Below are 16,906 nucleotides of genomic sequence, written 5' to 3' on the forward strand. Positions count from 1 at the left end.
CGTGAGCAGATAAAATTAGTGTAATCAGAGCTGATGCTGCCCAGACCGCGCTGCCGCGGGCACAGGGGGGGCCTGGCTCCGGCCACCTGCCTGCTCCGGCCCCTTTTCCCCGCGGTTTTCACAGGTTTTGGCGCAGGCAGACGACACGGCGCCCGTTTCTTTGCTGGGGGTGAGCCCAAACGCCGGCGTCACCCCGCGTTTCCGGGGTCCCTGGGGTGCTGGCGGAGCCGGTACCGTCGGAGCGTCGGCCCAGCCCCGCCAAGCGGCAGCCGGCCCCGTTTCCCCGTGATCGTTGTGCCTGTTGCTGCGTTTAGCAGCTGCAAGGGGCATCCAACCAGGCAGGGTCTGCAGGCGCTCGGTGGCGCTGGCCGCTGCGCTTCCCGCTCGGAGCAGGGCCGGCTGCATGGGAATCGGCCCCCTTTCGGGTCACTTTGAAGCTGGAGCGGCTGCGAGGGGGATTCGCTGCTTGGTGCTGGACACGGACAGTGGGATCGTCCCTGCTGCTGCCCACGGGACCCCGTCCTCTCACATCCCCCAGCACGAGGCAGGCGGTGGGAATTAAGAGCTTGGAAAAGAGCCTGGAAAAGGGGGCCGAGGTCCTGGCTGCTGCCTGGCCGGGGACACCGAAATGTGGCATTTCGGCAAAGCGAGCTGCTGTGGTTTGTGCTGTGGGGCTCAGAGGCGCCCGCTGCTCCGCGCCTTCGGGATCGGCCAGAGCCTGGACAGTCCCTCCGGGTTGTTTGGGCAATTAGCAGCGAGTTTTACCTTTGTTTTCCCCCAGGCTGCGAGCGGGTCCGGGATGGGGCCGTCCTGCCCGGGAAGGGGTCCCTGCTGCCGCCCCCCCGGCTCAGCCCCGCTCGTGCCTGCGGTTTCCGGCTGCGCCCTGGCTTTTCGGACCGGTACCGTGACCCTGGCCTCAGCTCGGTCCCGCGCGCTCTTGGAAGGAAACCTTGGAAATAATGATGCTTTTGGACAGGATTGCAAGGGCAATAATGATATTAGGCTTTCATGTTTAACTTAATTAAAGTAATTTATTTATTTGTCCTTTCTTAGAGGGAAGTGCTGTGATTTTCCGGGGGCCGGGCCCAGTTCCCGCGGTGCTCTGCCTGGGGCCACGCTGTATCCCGGTGGCCGTGCTGGGCATGCAGCCCCTGCCCCACGGAGCCCGTGCACGAGTGCAGCCCCTGCCCCACGCTGCCTGTGCATGGGTGCAGCCCCTGCCCCATGGAGCCCATGCGCGGGTGCAGCTTGTGCTCCACAGAGCCCGTGCACGGGTGCAGCCCCTGCCCCAGATCCCCGTGCAGTGCCAGCAGCACCGCCGTGGTGCCGGAGTCGCCCCTCCAAAGCACCTCCAGCGTGTTTGCCAGGACGGGGCTGCATCCCCCCCCCGGCGGAGCATTTTGCCCCGTGCTCTCGCAGCGCCGCCGTCACGCTGACCCCCCCCCTGCAGCGTGCGGGCGCCGCGGGGGGCTGCGGGGCACCGGTGCGATGCCGGCCGCCGGGACGAAGCGGCTCCGGGGGCTGCCGGGCGGCCGGGGGCGCCGGCGGCGAGCGGGGGCCACGTGGCGCAGCGTGCCGAGCCGGGGCGCCGGCGGCGGGGCGAGGGGGGCTCCGGCAGCAGCCCCGCTCCGGCGGGAAGGGCTGGCGGCGGCCGGGCCCCGCGTCGCTGCCGGCTGGTGACATCAGCCGAGAGCCCACCCCCTGCCTCTTATCCGTCTCGCCGCCGCTCCGGCTGCCTCACTCCTCGCCGCGGCGCTGCCAGGAGCAGGGGGCCGCGCGGCAGCCGGGCCGGCGGCGGCAGCGGCATGCGGGCGGTGGCGGCGGTTGTGGTGGCGGTGGCGTCCCGGCCGCGGGGTGCCCGACCCTCCTGATCGCCCCTCTCCGCTTGCCGCCCCCCCGGCACGAAGCCCCCCCGGCCGCCCGCGGAGCCGCCGGCGCTCCGGGGGGGCCCGGCGCCCGCAGCCGCGTGCATGACCCTCCGCAAAGGGGAGAAGACGCCCATCAGCATCCAGGAGCACATGGCCATCGACGTCTGCCCCGGCCCCATCAAGCCCATCAAGCAGATCTCCGACTACTTCCCCCGCTTCCCCCGCGGGCTCCCCGCCGCCGTGGGCCGCAGCGCCGGCCCGCGCCCCTCCGCCGCCGCCGCCGCCGCCGGCCCCGCCGAGCCGCCCCGCCGCCCCGCCACCGACGACAACGACGACGACGACGACGTGGACCGGCTCTTCGGCGCCCATGGCGCGACGCCCGCCCCGCCGCCCGCCAAGTGCCCCGCCGCGCCGGAGGAGCCCGTCGACCCCGAGGGCTACGAGTCCGATGACTGCAGTGAGTCCCGTCCCGTCGTCCCCCCCCCAACCGCGGGGAGCTGCCCCACTGCGGGGCAGCTCCGGGGTCCCCTTCCCCGTGGGGGGCTGCGTGCCGTGCCGGCCATCCCCGGGAATCGCGTGGCACGACATTGCGTGGCGTTGCGTGATATTGCATGGCATTGCATGATGTTGCACCGGATTGCACGGCGCGGCATTGCAGCGCCGCTGGCCCCCGAGCCCTCGGGAGCTGCCGGCGCCTGGGGGGCCGCGTCCCTGCTGCAGCCAGGCCGGATGCGGCGCCCGCGCCGGGGAAGTCTCCCAAGAGCCACCAGTTGCTGCGCTTTGCCGCGGTGCCCGTGCGCTTCCCCGCCGCGGCTCCGCCGGCTCCGGTTCACCCGGCTCGGCGCCGCTAGGCGCTGGCATCGCCCGGCTCGGCAGCGGGGATGCATCCGCCCGGGAGCTCTCTGCCCTCTGCCGCCTCGGGCGCCGCGTTCCTCCGGCAGAGCCGGGCGGGAGCCGGGGTCTCCGGCCGGCCGCAGGCAGCGGTGCTGGTGGCTGCAGGTGTTTGCAGCCGGGTTTAACCCCTCCTCGCCCAAAACGTCCTTCCCGCCCGGCTCGGCCGAGCTCGCAGGCTGCGGGGGGTTGCGGCGGCGTCGCCCTCCTCGGGGTCCCGGCTCGGCCCGGCCTGGGGGGCCACGTCCTGCGTGGCGCTGAGCGGTCCCACTCTCGCCCCGCGGGGGCCGCAGGACGTCGCCGCTGAGCCGCAGTGGCCCCGGCCGGCCGGGTCGCGCTGACTTTAACCGGATTGGGGTCATTCGCGGCTCTGGTCATTAGCTCGCCTGGGCTCAGCCCGGCAGCAGGGAGGGGGCGTCGGGGCCGGGGCAGGGGTGCGCGCGGCAGCGGGAGAAATCCCCGCTGAGGGGCTGGGACCGGCATCCAGCTGTCCGTCTGTCCGTCCGCCCAGCCAGGAGGGGTCTTTGGGCTCCCCAGGCCCCGCGGTGCGATTTGGGGCTGCTCCGCTGGGCGCCAGCGCCGCGTTTCCCCCGTCCCCACCGGGGCTAGGGGAGGTGACCAGGGCCGCCGGGGACGGCGGTGTCGGAGGTGCCGCTCGGTGCGGGGCCTGGAGCCCGCGCGGCGCTTGCCGGCGGGGTGATGGTGCCTCGGCGGCGGCGGGGTGGAGGAAGAGGAGGGCTCCCGGCCGTTTGCTCGGGTCGCCGGGTTTCCCCGCGGGAACACGGCGCTCGCCGGCGGGCGGCAGCCTTGGAGCAGCCACCGGCTGCAGGGACGCAGCGTTGGCCCCGGTCTCCCCTCGATCCGCCCCTGCCCGGTTTGACGGCTCCGGACGGAGATGGATCCCTGCCCGGCCTCCGGCACCTCGGCAGTGGGCCCTGCTCCTGCTGGGCTCCCTCTGCGCCCCGAAATGGATTCCCTAATCCTGCTCCTGTTCCCAGCACTGCCGGAAACCCTCGTGAAGCTGCTGGGCGGTTCCCAGCTCCCTGGGCCGGGAGCCCTCAGCCCTTCCCGGGGAAACGCTGGATTTCGCTTTCCATCCTGTTCCCTGCCTATTCCCACCCGTTTCTGCCCCTCGCCGCGTCCCTGCAGCCGGGGGAGCCAGGGAAAAGGGGCTCTCGCCTCCCGCTGCCCCTGGCACTGCCGAGCTCCGCGCTGGCACCGCGGGCGCCTTGTGCGGGTGCCCAAAAGCGCCGCACGAGCCGGGGGCGATGCCGGCCACAGCAGCGCTCCCTGCGCAGTGACGTGCGAGCAAGTGTTCAGTCTTTGAAGAAACACTGCGTTGAGCTGAGCGGCCGCTCGCTTCGGTGCGAGGCTCTGCCCGGTGGGGGAATTTGCTCCCCTCGCCATGTGCGTTGGGTTTGAGGACGGGGAGGCACCCCGGGAGCAGCAATGTTGGTGCAGGAACCGGGGTTTTTGGAGCAGAGGTGCCCGAGCTCCGGGGCTGGTTATGTTCGTACAGACCCAGCCCGTTTTTGCCCTGGGCAGCGCCGTTCGTGGGTGAAGCGGGCTGGCGACGTGCCGCCCAACGGCGGCTCCCCGGCTGCCCTGGCCGGTCGCTCCGTGCGGCGCCGGCTGGAAATAGCTCCGCGGAAGTTATTTAGGAAGCCTCTGATTTCGGACAAAGGAAATGAATAATCAGGCAGGCGAAGTCGCCGCCCGGCTCTTGGCTCCCGGCTCCCGGCGGCGGCGTTCAGGGGCGCGCGAGGGACCTCGCCAGGCAGCCGGCGGCTGCTCGCGGCCCGGCAGAAGAAGGCGGCGGGAGCGATGACGAAGGGGGAAGCGCGCTTTGAGACGACGAGGATATTTACCTCTGAAAAAAACGGCTCCTTAGCATATGCTGCCGCTGCTATTTATAACCTTTGAATCGTCTTTTCAATCCAGATGAGGCAAAAAGAAGTATTTTTTTTCTTTTTCCCTTTTTTTTTTTTTTTTTTTCCCATTTGCTGGGAAAACGAAGCAAACCGCCACCGTGGTTTGGGCAGAGCCTGGTTTCGGTAACGAAACCCCGAGCTGCCCACGGCCCGGCCGGGCGGCGCGACCCGCTGTAAAAGCGGTGGCGGGACCCGCAGGAATTCCCCGTCCCCATCCCAAATCGCAGCAGGGAGCGGGCCGCCGCCGGGACAGGAGGTGCCCGAGGGCGCCCGGCTCTTGGCATCGCTGCATTTAACACCGGGGGCGGTTTTCGGGGCCGGGGGGAGCTGCCGGCGGACCGGTTCGGGCTGCGCGGCGTGACCGCATCTCCGAGCGCCGCTGCGGAGAGGACGGAGGAGCCGCCACGCGCTGGGCTTTCTCCCGCCGGGGAGCCACGAAATGCCGGTTCCCGGGGGTTTTCAGCGGAAAAACCCGCGGGTGCCGGAAGGAAGCGCTGCGCTGGCTCCTCGCGCCGGGTCCCGTCACTCCAGCCCCGAACCCCAAGGCAGAGAAGGACCCCGCTGCCGACGGGCTGGCGATCCCTCCCGGCCCCGGGGCCGCGAGCGCGCAGCGTTCCTCGCTGCCGTTAAAATCGCCTCCGTCTCCGAGGCAAAGCAGAGCGGCGGAAGGCCGGGGCCTGTCTTTTACGGCGCGCTGAAAACGCCCCGCGTGAAGGTTACCGAGCCGCCGCTTTCCGTAAGGGCGAGCTAATCCCGCCTATCCCCCGCGGCCTTCCCGCTGCTCCGCTCTCATCTCCCTGGCACGGACTCCGCGAGCAGATTATCCGCGGAGCAGCAGTGCCGACAAGCAGGGGGGCTTTACGGCTTCCGGCTCCTTTTTAATTAGTTCTGTGGCGGTTTTCCTTCTCTTTTTTCACACGCGCGCTGCGGTTTCTCCCAGGGCGCCGCCTTGCCGGCGCCTTCGAGCCGCCCGCCCTGCCTCGGGCAGCCAAAACCCCCTCTCGCGTGCCGGCGAGCCCGGAAAGCGCTCGGCAGGCGGCTCGGCGCCGGCCCGCGGGAACGGGGCCGCGGGAACAGAGTGGGGAGCGCAGATTTGTCGCCCGCAGCCGCCCCGGCCCCAGCCCCGCGCGCCGCATCTACGGCTTATTCCGCCCTCTAATGCTTTCGTGGCCCTCTGAGTTAATCGAGTCGCCCAAAGGCCGGCGGCGGCGGAGGTGGCCACATTCCTACGCAAGCCGGATTCAATCCTGCCTTTAGGCCTGTGTTAAACGCCGAACCCCGGGCAGCCCCTTCGCATCCGCGCTCCTAACGCAGGGCACGAGAGCGGGTCCGGACCCGCTAACGAGCTCAGCTCCCCTAACGCTCGTTGAACCGTCGGCGCAGAGCCGGCGCGGTGATAACGCGCGTCCTGCCGGCGGCCCGGCGAGCGCCCGGCTGCCTTTATTTATATGTTTTTATTTGCGGCCCGTGCGGTTAGAGGGCGGCGCTGGGGCAGCCCGGCACGGAGAGCTGCGTGCGGCGCCGGTGCTCCCGGGCTAATCGCTGCCTCTCCCCCCCCCCCCCTTCGGGCGCTCGCTCCCCTAATTAGAGCGCGATCCAGCTCCGGCTCAGCCGCAAAGCCGGGCGGGAGGGGGGAGACGGGAAAAGCGAGCGGCTGCCGCTCCGGGGATGGCTTTGTCCAAAGGCGGCCGCGTCTCCGGCTTCGTCGGCTTTGGCCCCAATTTTTTCGGCCGGGCTGAGGCTGCTCTCAGGAGCCGTGCCATCGCCGCCGCTTCTGGGCTGCAGGTGCCGCAAGGGGCCATCGCGCCGGTTATTCCTCCCCATCCCGGGCCGTTAGGAGCCCCGGGAGGCGTTAAAATAATCCAGAAACCGGCAGCGTTTGCCGGGTCCCCGCGGGTTCAGGCCCCTCTCGTCTCTCGCAGCGGCGCTGGGGACACTGGACTTCAGCCTGCTCTACGACCAGGAGAACAACGCTCTCCACTGCACCATTGGCAGAGCCAAGGTAGGAAAAAAGGTTGGAAAAGGTTGGAAAAGCCCCCGGCCCGCCGGTGGCTCCACAGCCCCGCGGGATGCTGCTGTTCCCGCGACTCAGCCAGGCCCCGCTTCATGCCGGTCCCGCGCCCCTCGGGATGGCGGCAGAGCCAGCCGGGCCAGCGCGAGCCAAGGGGCCGGCGGGTTTTTCCGGCTAAACCCGGCCGGTGCCAGGCTGGTAGCGGGAGGGAGCGAGACGCGGGGGCGGGGGGGGCAGGTGGGGGGGAGCTGTTCCCCCGGCTCCCGTCATCCCGGCTCCCAGCGCACATCTGTTAAAGAAGCCGCTAATCGCCTCCTCGGGAGGTAATTTAATCGCGGGGGATGGATGGGTGAATTACGGAGCTGCCTGTCTCTCCCCGGCCCTTTCCGTGGGAATTCGCTGGCTGGCGGCTGAGCTCCCACGCGGCCGCCTCCCCCCCCCCCCCCCAACACCGCGTCCTGCTGCCGCGAGGCTTTTCCGGCCTCGCACCCGTAGCCGTGATGTGACGGTGCCGCCGCGAAAAATCTCTGCTTGGGGCTGGCGGAAGCAGGGCTCCACGGGACGGGATGGGACGGGACGGGATGGGATGGGATGGGATGGGGGCCAGCTCTGCCCGCCTCTCGCTTCACCCCGCAGGGCCTGAAGCCGATGGACCACAACGGCCTCGCCGACCCCTACGTCAAGCTGCACCTGCTGCCCGGCGCCAGCAAGGTGAGACGCTGCCTCCGGGCGCCTCGGAGCCCCCGGCCCGCCGGCGCCTCCCCCCCTTCCTCCATCCTTTGCATTTAAATCCCCTCGGAGCACGGAAAAGCGGAGTGCAAAAGCCATAAGGGAAATATTCCTGTCTCCTCCCGGCGGGCGCTGGCTGGCGAGCAGCGCAATCAGGGACGTCGAGGTGCGGGAGAGCCGGGCGTAACCCGGATTTAAGGCTAGCCGTTACGGACGTCGCCCGCGCTCCGCTCTCCGGCGGCGGGGGAGCCCTTTGGGGGAGGCGCGTTTGCCCGGCGCGCTTCGGCTCAATTAATCGCCCGCGTTCGGGGCGGCACGGGCAGTTTTTAAGGGCGCTCGGCGTCGCAGGGAAGGGGCGAGCCGGGCGTGCGTCCCTCCGGGGCATCGTCCGCCGCGTCCGGTTTTTGCGCGTGCGTTGATGAATGTTTCCGCGGGAGGCGGATTCCCGCTCCGCCGGCTGCCCCACGCCGGGGCACAGAGGGAAAAAAAACCCCTGCGGAAACCTGCGGTGCCAGCGGCCCCGGCACAAACCGGTGGTCCAGGCCGGGTAAAAAAAAAGAGGAAAAGGCGACGTTGTGCCGGGACGCGCCGGGCCGCCGCTCGGGGCAGGGGTGGGCAGAGCTGGGCATGGGGGGGGACGGGGGACGGGATCTCCCCGAAACGGGGTCCCTGCCCCCCGCCCCGACGCCGCGTCCCCTTCGCTTCGGGCAGGCGAACAAGCTGAGGACGAAGACGCTGCGCAACACGCTGAACCCCACCTGGAACGAGACGCTCACCTACTACGGCATCACCGACGAGGACATGATCCGCAAGACCCTGCGGTAGGGCCCTCGCTCCCGCCCCGGGGGGGGGGGGGGGGCGCCGGGGATTCGGGGCGCTCCGCGGCCGGCTGCCACCCTCCGCGCGTGGAGGTGGGCGGCGAGCGCGGCGCCCCGCGGCTGCCGCCCGGGAGCCGTTCAGCTCCGCCGATTCCTGTTTCCCACGGAAAACATTAGTCATGCTGCAAGCGCTGCAGGCTGCCCGGGCTGCAAAGCCGCTCGCTGGCGACGATGATGATGATGATGATGATGATTATTATTATTATTATTGGTGGGCAGTCTTTCTTTCTTTCCTTCTTTATTAATTTTTTACTCCAGGCTTTGAAGTTTCCAGGCTCCTCTTTTCCCTTGGGAGCAATTCCCGAGCCTCCCATCCCCCTTTTCCCATCCTTGCCATAGCAGGACTTGCCAAAGGTGTTTTGATTTACGCCGAGGCGGATTTAGGTGAGATCAGCATTAGCCACGAGGTGGAAAATGCTTCTTTTCTTTTTCAACTCTCCGCCGGGTTTCCTTCTTCTCCGGCGCAGGGTGTTTATCTGGGGAAAGGCTGAAGGCCGAGGGATGGCGATCAGCACTGCCACCAGCCCTTGCCTCCCTGCTGCCGGCAGAGCTGCCGGAAAGCGGGAAAAGGAGCCAGAACCTGGCTCCAGCGCTGGCCACGGGACGGGTCCGGCTCGTGGCAGCCCGGCTGCCTCGGGAAGCAGCCGCTCGCCGGGGAATCCGCCCCCGCCAGAAATAACGCGGATGCTTCGGCTTTCAGGCGAGGCGGTGGGTGGGAGGCTCCGGAAAGGTCTCATCCGTTCCTGGAGTTAAACATCCTCGCGCCTGGCCCGAGCCTCAGCGCCGCGGGAACTGGGGCTGCGGGACGGGGAGAGGCAGGGCAGCGCCGCAGGGGGCCGTCGCCGACAGTTAAGTAATGCGGGTAATTCGCAATAAATAGGCTGCGCTTGTAATAAATACCGGAGCTGGCCAGATATTGGATACAATTATTCATATCCAAGTGTATTGGCGGAGCGCTGCATTATTCATGCGATACTCAGCGAGCCCGCGAACGCCAGGGGTGCTTTATTTAATCATGTGTTTGACAAACACCGTGACTCATTAAATGTATTATTCAGAAAATAGTATTTGCTCAGGTATCGCCGCTGCTTGGCGATGCGGGGGCCCCCAGCGGCTCTGCGCCGGCGCCCGGAGCGGGTGCTGCTGCGGGACCGTGGGCGAGCGGATCGGTTCCTCCCGCTCCCTGCGGCCCCCGTGCCGAGGGCGCGAGGCGTTCGGTGCCGGAGCCCTTGTCCAGCGCCCCGGCTGCTCCGCTGGTGCCGGCGCCTTGCTCTTGCTCTGCTTTCCAGGTGTCGGATTTGCCCTTAAAACGGAGGGAGGGAGCCAGCTTCACCGGCAGCGACTGCTTGCGCGCTGCTCCGCCGTCCTCCGAGGCGGCTTCCGCACTCCTTACCTTACCCATCCGGAGCCTCGTGCTCCTTGTTTTCAGCCCGGCTTTGTCACTTGTTTTCCCCTTCCCGGAGCAGATGGGCGCGGGGTTGCGCACGCACCGGCAACTGCTGCTCCTCGTCTGGAGCGGCTGCTGCTCCTTTTTTTTCTCTTGCTGTTGTTCTGCAAAAGAAAGAGGGAGCGAGGAGGAAGGAAAACAAGAAATATTGTGACTGCCTTCTTTTAGAGTCTCTTTGAGGATTTTTTCCGTGGCGCTGGGGTGCTTTATTTATTTATTTATTTTTAAGCGGGTATCTATAGTAACGCCTGCATCCCGCTCAGCTTTTCGGGAGAGCAGCGTTCCCCGTTTTCCCTTGCTCTTTCCCGCATGGTTAGCGGCAGCGCCAGGCTGCCGAAAGCAGGGCACGAGCTGGGGCGAAATCGTGTCCTTTGAGGGCTGCCTCCGGCCCTGGGGGCGGCGCAGGCCGTGGGAACCGGCCGCAGGACCCGGCCGTGGGACCCGGCTGCGGGAACCGGCCGCGGCAACCAGCCACGGGAACCGGCTGCGGGAACCAGCCGTGGGACCCAGCCGCAGGAACCGGCTGCGGGAACTGGCCACGGGAACCGGCCGCGGGAACCGGCCGCGGGAACCGGCCGCGGGAACCGACCGCGGGAACCGGCCGCGGGACCCGGCTGAGGGCAAGGAGAGGCCGGGGATGCAGCACCGTCGGCCCCTTGCCCACAGCCCCGTCCTTCCTTACGCTCCAGGCAGCGCTAGGGGGAAAAATAAAGCCGAAGCCCAACAGCGGTTGCCCGGCAAAGGGAGCCGGGTTTGGCCGGAGCCCGTGAGATCAGGGCTGGGTCGGAGCGCCGGGCAGCGCGAGCCGGGCCAGGGGCGCACACGGGACCCGGCTGGGCCGCAGGACATCGGCTCGGCTGCCTCCGGCTCCGTGCGTGCCCCGGCCTCACGCCGCCCCGGTTCCTTCCAGGATCTCGGTGTGCGACGAGGACAAGTTCCGGCACAACGAGTTCATCGGCGAGACCAGGATCCCCCTCAAGAAGCTGAAGCCCAACCAGACCAAGAGCTTCAGCATCTGCCTGGAGAAGCAGCTGCCGGTGAGCGCCGGGGCCGGGGCCGGGGTGCCGTGTCCCCCCCCCCCGCGCCGTGCCGTGCCGCCCCGCACTGGCGCCTTTCCCTCCGCAGATGGACAAGACGGAGGACAAGTCGCTGGAGGAGCGGGGCCGCATCCTCATCTCCCTCAAGTACAGCTCCCAGAAGCAGGGGCTGCTCGTGGGCATCGTCCGCTGCGCCCACCTGGCCGCCATGGACGCCAACGGCTACTCCGACCCCTACGTCAAGACGTGAGTGCCGCAGCCCCCCCCCCCCTCGGCCTTCCTCCCCGTCCTCATCCTCCCCACGTGCCGCCAGCCCTGGCGGTTGCAGCAGCCCCGCTGCGCGGGCGTCCCTGTTTGCTAAAAGCGACTTTCTTCCTCCTCCCCCCCGAAACCATCCCCAGGCTGGGTTTTGCTGTCCCCAGGTTGGGTTTTGCTGTCCCCAGGTTGGGTTTTGCTGTCCCCAGGCTGGGTTTTGCTGTCCCCAGGCTGGATTTTGCTGTCCCCAGGTTGGGTTTTGCTCTCCCCAGGCTGGGTTTTGCTGTCCCCAGGCTGGATTTTGCTGTCCCCAGGTTGGGTTTTGCTGTCCCCAGGCTGGGTTTTGCTGTCCCCAGGCTGGGTTTTGCCATCCCCAGGTTGGGTTTTGTCATCCCCAGGCTGGGTTTTGCTCTCCCCAGAGTGGGTTTTGCTGTCCCCAGGCTGGATTTTGCTGTCCCCAGGTTGGGTTTTGCTCTCCCCAGAGTGGGTTTTGCTGTCCCCAGGCTGGATTTTGCTGTCCCCAGGTTGGGTTTTGCTGTCCCCAGGCTGGGTTTTGCTGTCCCCAGGCTGGGTTTTGCCATCCCCAGGTTGGGTTTTGTCATCCCCAGGCTGGGTTTTGCTCTCCCCAGAGTGGGTTTTGCTGTCCCCAGGCTGGATTTTGCTGTCCCCAGGTTGGGTTTTGCTGTCCCCAGGCTGGGTTTTGCTGTCCCCAGGTTGGGTTTTGCTGTCCCCAGGTCGGGTTTTGCTGTCCCCAGGCTGCGTTTTGCTATCCCCAGGCTGGGTTTTGCTGTCCCCAGAGTGGGTTTTGCTGTCCCCAGGTTGGGTTTTGCTCTCCCCAGGCTGGGTTTTGCTGTTCCCAGAGTGGGTTTTGCTGTCCCCAGGCTGGGTTTTGCTCTCCCCAGAGTGGGTTTTGCTCTCCCCAGAGTGGGTTTTGCTCTCCCCAGGGTGAGTTTTGCTGTCCCAGGCTGGGTTTTGCTGTCCCCAGGCTGGGTTTTGCTCTCCCCAGGCTGGGTTTTGCTCTCCCCAGAGTGGGTTTTGCTGTCCCCAGGGTGAGTTTTGCTGTCCCAGGCTGGGTTTTGCTGTCCCCAGGCTGGGTTTTGCTCTCCCCAGGGTGAGTTTTGCTGTCCCAGGCTGGGTTTTGCTGTCCCCGGGGTGGGTTTTGGTGCTGGTTTTTGCGTCACCGTGCCGGCAGCGTTGCAGAGCCGCTCCGGTCGCTGCCCCCGCGCCGCTGCGGGCAGCAGGTCCCACCTGCAGGGAAGGGGCCGGCGAGCGCCACGCCGCGCCGCGAGCCCTGCTGTGTTTAATCATGAGCCTGGTACGGAGAGCGTAACGAGGGAGCAGGGCTGATGATTTTTAACGGAGCAGCGTCTGCACGAAATTACGACGGACTGACATTGGCCTGGATTTGGGGCACTTGAGCTGCTTATTGGCGGGTCGATGCGTGGCACGTCTCGGCCCCGGTGTCCTGAGCCCGTCGCGTGGTCTCGTTGCAGGTACCTGAAGCCGGACGAGGACAAGAAATCGAAGCATAAGACAGCGGTGAAGAAGAAGACGCTAAATCCCGAATTCAACGAGGTGGGTGTCCTCCGCGCGCGGGGGCTTCTCCCGCCGGGGCTCTTCCCTCGCCCCGCGCTCTCGCGGCCCCGGGCGCCACCCGGCTGCGCGTCCTGACCGGGCTCCTCTCCCCGGCAGGAGTTTTGCTACGAGATAAAGCACGGCGACCTGGCGAAGAAGACCTTAGAAGTCACCGTGTGGGATTACGATATCGGGAAATCGAATGATTTCATAGGTAAGTCGGAGGCGCCGGAAGAGCCGGAGCGATCTCGGCGTTCAGTTATTACCCTTGTCCAGTCTCTGCCCCGCTTCTCTGCTGCTCCAGCCGCGGGTCCTCCTCGTCCCCAGCGCCCTGTTCCCGCCGCCCCTGCGGCTTTTGCTGGTTTTCCCAGCTCCTGTTTTTATCCCCTCTGGACGAGCCCCTTCGGCCTCCTCCCACTGCTCTTCTGCGCCTTTCCGTCCCCCCGCAATATTCTCCTCTCCCTCCCGCTTCTGTTTTCAAACCTTTTGTCCTGGAAAACAAAAAAGAAAAGAAAAGAAAACAGGTTAAAGCAGAGGTTTAATTTCTCTCGGCTCCAAAGCACAATTGTCATTTTGCCCCCGGCCATGATGATTTATTGCTCTCCGGCGCTGGCCGGTGTGGAGCGACGGGGCGCGGGGCGGCTGCATCCCAGCTTCCCCGCGGCCTCTCCCCTCTCCGCCACCCATCTCCCCGCGCAGGCGGCGTCGTGCTGGGGATCAACGCCAAGGGCGAGCGCCTCAAGCACTGGTTCGACTGCCTGAAGAACAAGGACAAGAAGATCGAGCGCTGGCACACGCTGACCAACGAGCTGCCGGGTGCCGTGCTCAGCGACTGACACCCGCGGCCGGCCTGCGGGAGACGCCGCCCCGGGAGCTTTTCCAGGCTCGCCGCGCCTGTTTGCACATGCACACACACACACACACCCAGGAGCATGCATGTGCACGCACGCACACACACACACACACACACACACACACACCAGGAGCATGCATGTGCACGCACACACACACACACACACACACACCAGGAGCATGCATGTGCACGCACACACACACACACACACACACCAGGAGCATGCATGTGCATACACACACGCATGCACACACGTGCATGTACGCCCATGCACACACACGCATGCACATGCATGTATGCACAGCCATGCGTGCACACACATGCAACATGCATGTGTGTGCATGCACACACACATATACACACACACACACACACACACACACACACACACGCCACAAGCCTGCATGCACTAAAACGCCCACTTATCTCCTGACTCTTGGCTGTACTGAACTACCGTCTTGCTGCCTTGCAATGATTCAGTGGCAAAATGAATGCACCCGTCCGCGTTTGTGTCCCTCCTGTGAGCAAACGACGTCTCTAACGCACGGGCCGGCTCCGCGGCGGCCCCGTGCCGTGTTCCCGGTGGTTCGTCACTCTGTGGTTTGGGCCTCAGCGGGGCTTTATGCACTTAAAGCTCCTCCTCACTTTTTGCCCCCCTCCTTGTTCTTCCTTTTCCTCGGAAGCTGCCCGAGGGAGCGAGCAGGTCGGCATCGTGCCGGGTGCCAGGTCCCGTCGTGCTGGGTGCCGGCTCGCCTGCCAAAAACGCAGCGAGCGCGGCGCAAACGAGCTGCAGCTGCCTGCAAACAGTGCCGCGCCGGGCCGGGAGCGCGGGAGCCTCCCAAGCAGCCGCCCGCGGCAGAGCTGCTCCTCCTCCTCCGGGTTCGACTCGTGACCTACCGCTTCAGACCCCTGTACGTGCGTGTGCGTGTGCGTGTCGATGGATTACTCTTGGGAAGCAACCGGATCCCTGGAAACCCACTTTGTTTTTTTTGGTTTTTTTGTTTGTTTTTTTCCTTTTTTCCAATGTTACGATAGTGTGACACTTTGTTTGATATGGGGGCCGGGGGGGGGGGGGGGGGGAATGTTCATAGGGTCTTTTTTAATACCTGAATATTTGTAACGCGTCCTACAGCTCTGCATGGGTTGGGTTTGGGCGCCCGCCCGCAGCGCGTCCCGCGGGACGTTCCCGGAGACGCTCCGCGGGGGGGGGGAAGTGCGGGAACGCCGGGCGAGGAAGGGTCCATCGCAGCACCCCTTGCCGCCGGGCGCCACGCGGGCGGGTTCGTCGCCCCCCACCCCTGCACCCGAGTCGCCGTGTTCCCTCCGTCCCGCCCGGGCGCGTCGCCGCGTCGCCGCTGCATGCCGTGCGGCGGGCGGGCGTCCCGCCGGGCCGCGCTCGATGTTTGATACCGATGTTTTGCTCCCGTGTGACGGCTGCAGAAATCGTCCTCAGCTGCCTCCTCCCGGAATTTTGTATTATTTGCAGTATTACCGAGCTGTGTACTTTTTGTCAGATTTGTTAATATTTATAATGAGAACCCGAAATAAAAAGGGAAGGAAAACCAAGAGGCCGGCTGCAGCCGTGCTGGCGTTCGTGTTTTGCCGCGCTCGCTGTGCCCGGCCCCGGCGCGGGAAACTGGCTGCGGCATGGAGAGGGTTTATTGCCCCCAAAGCGGGAGCTGTTTTGTCCTCCACTGCCCATAACTCGCTGCTACTGGGCAAGAAAGGAGATGCTAGAGCCGGGGGGGGGGTGAAGGTGCGGGGACGGGGTGGTCCCGGGGGGGGGGGGGGGGAAATCCCCAACCAGTGTAAAGTTTAAATTTAGCCCTTTAGGGCATTTAAAGGTGCTATTTAGTAGCATATCCTGGAAGGGCATTAGGAAAAGCAGATATAGGGGCCCTTCCCAGGCTTGGCGCAGTTCCTGCACCCGTGGTGCCATCCCGGGATGCTGCTACCCCCAGCACAGGACGGACGGACACGCCGGCGGGGCGATGGGGCACGGCTAGCTGCAGGGTTTGGGTTTTTTTTTTTTTTTCCTGCATTTGCCCATGCCCGGAGCTGACAGGCCGCCGAGGCTGGTGGTGGCTCTGCCCCTGCGCCGAGGGATTGCATCCGGAACGTCTCCTGCATCCGGACATCTCCTGCATCTGGACGTCTCCTGCGAGTGGCTCTGGGGAACCGAGCCCTGCGCTTGCTCCCGCTGCAGCACTGCACATAACGCACTGCGGGGATACGTGTGCACACGCGTGTGTGTATATGTGTACATATATACACACACACACATATATATATACACATATACATACATACACACACACACATATGCTCTGTGTGTGTGTGTGTGTGTGTGTGTGTGTGCACGCATGTATGCTTGGGTCAAGTTTGTATATGTGTGTGTGTATATGTATGTGTACATATATACACACACATATATATATACACATATACATACACACACACACACACACACACACACACATATATATGCTGTGTGTGTGTGTGTGTGTATAAATATATGTTTTGTGTGTGTGTGTGTATGTGTATATATATATATATATACACACACACACACACACACACACACAGTTCAAAATTTGTATGTGTGTGTATGTTTGTATATAATAAATTTATACCTTTTTCAGTGTGTGGGGGGTGTGCATGTGTGTGTATATATGCACTCTTCGGTCAAGTTCGTATGTGTAGAGGGGTGTGTGTGTGTGTGTGTGTGTGTGTGTGTGTATACACATGGTTGGGTCAACTTTGTGTATGTATATACGTGTGTGTATGTATGTGTGTATATACGCATTGTGTGTGTGTGTGTGTGTGTACACACTCGGTCAAGTTTGTGTATGTGTGTGTGTGTGTGTGTGTGTGTGTGTGTGTGTGTGTGTGCAAGTGTGTATCTGTGTACCTAATAAACATCATACACATTCTTTCAGTGCGCGTGCGCTCCGTGCTCCCACCACGGCCGGACGCGCCGTGGGAGCCCAGCCGTGGGCGCCGGAGCGGCCGGTGCGCGCAGGGGCCGCGTCTCGCACCTCCCTTCCCCGGGCGCCGGAGGCGAAGCAAGCCGGGAGCGCGGCCGCCGCGGGCCGGCTGCGTGCGGGGCCTCCGCGAGCAGGGCGGCCTCAGAGCACGGCCGAACCCGGAGCTAGCTGCTCAGTTAGACGGGGCAGCCTGCAGGCATTGGACTCTTTTTTAAGTCATTCTTTAGCCCTTTGGGTCAAGAGCCCGAGGGGGAGAAACCCTTCAGCTAAAAAAAGAAAAAAAAAGGTGTTTTCACTCAAAGCTGCTCTGGGCAGCACGTTTCGTCTCCGTTGCATCGTAGCTGGTGGGACCAGGTGTAGCTAGGTGCATCCTCTCCTTTGAAGCAAGCAGCGACGCAGCCAGCAAACCTTGCTCCGTTAACCGCAGGCACTAAACCAGGTGCC

General features: G+C 65.0%; 1 protein-coding gene and 1 long non-coding RNA gene across 2 annotated transcripts in view; one reads left to right on the top strand and one right to left on the bottom strand.

The window, feature by feature from the left end:
- LOC106496040 (rabphilin 3A like (without C2 domains)) overlaps positions 1 to 13,715 on the top strand; it is a 48,818-nt gene extending 35,103 nt beyond the window's left edge. The window contains exons 9-17 of the mRNA XM_067309944.1: positions 1,987 to 2,325; positions 6,613 to 6,692; positions 7,338 to 7,412; positions 8,142 to 8,251; positions 10,666 to 10,792; positions 10,881 to 11,038; positions 12,541 to 12,622; positions 12,740 to 12,836; positions 13,322 to 13,715. Coding sequence (XP_067166045.1) covers positions 1,987 to 2,325; positions 6,613 to 6,692; positions 7,338 to 7,412; positions 8,142 to 8,251; positions 10,666 to 10,792; positions 10,881 to 11,038; positions 12,541 to 12,622; positions 12,740 to 12,836; positions 13,322 to 13,458 — 1,205 coding nt within the window. The 3' untranslated portion in view covers positions 13,459 to 13,715. The remainder of the gene's footprint in view (positions 1 to 1,986; positions 2,326 to 6,612; positions 6,693 to 7,337; positions 7,413 to 8,141; positions 8,252 to 10,665; positions 10,793 to 10,880; positions 11,039 to 12,540; positions 12,623 to 12,739; positions 12,837 to 13,321) is intronic.
- On the bottom strand, positions 9,342 to 10,659 carry LOC136993917 (uncharacterized). The gene is made up of 2 exons (XR_010886181.1): positions 9,702 to 10,659; positions 9,342 to 9,611 (listed from the first exon to the last, which is right to left on the bottom strand). It is a non-coding gene; the product is annotated as an uncharacterized lncRNA (long non-coding RNA).
- Positions 13,716 to 16,906: the final 3,191 nt, after the last annotated feature.

Source organism: Apteryx mantelli, chromosome 22 (assembly GCF_036417845.1).
Source record: "Apteryx mantelli isolate bAptMan1 chromosome 22, bAptMan1.hap1, whole genome shotgun sequence".
Lineage (NCBI taxonomy): Eukaryota > Metazoa > Chordata > Aves > Apterygiformes > Apterygidae > Apteryx > Apteryx mantelli.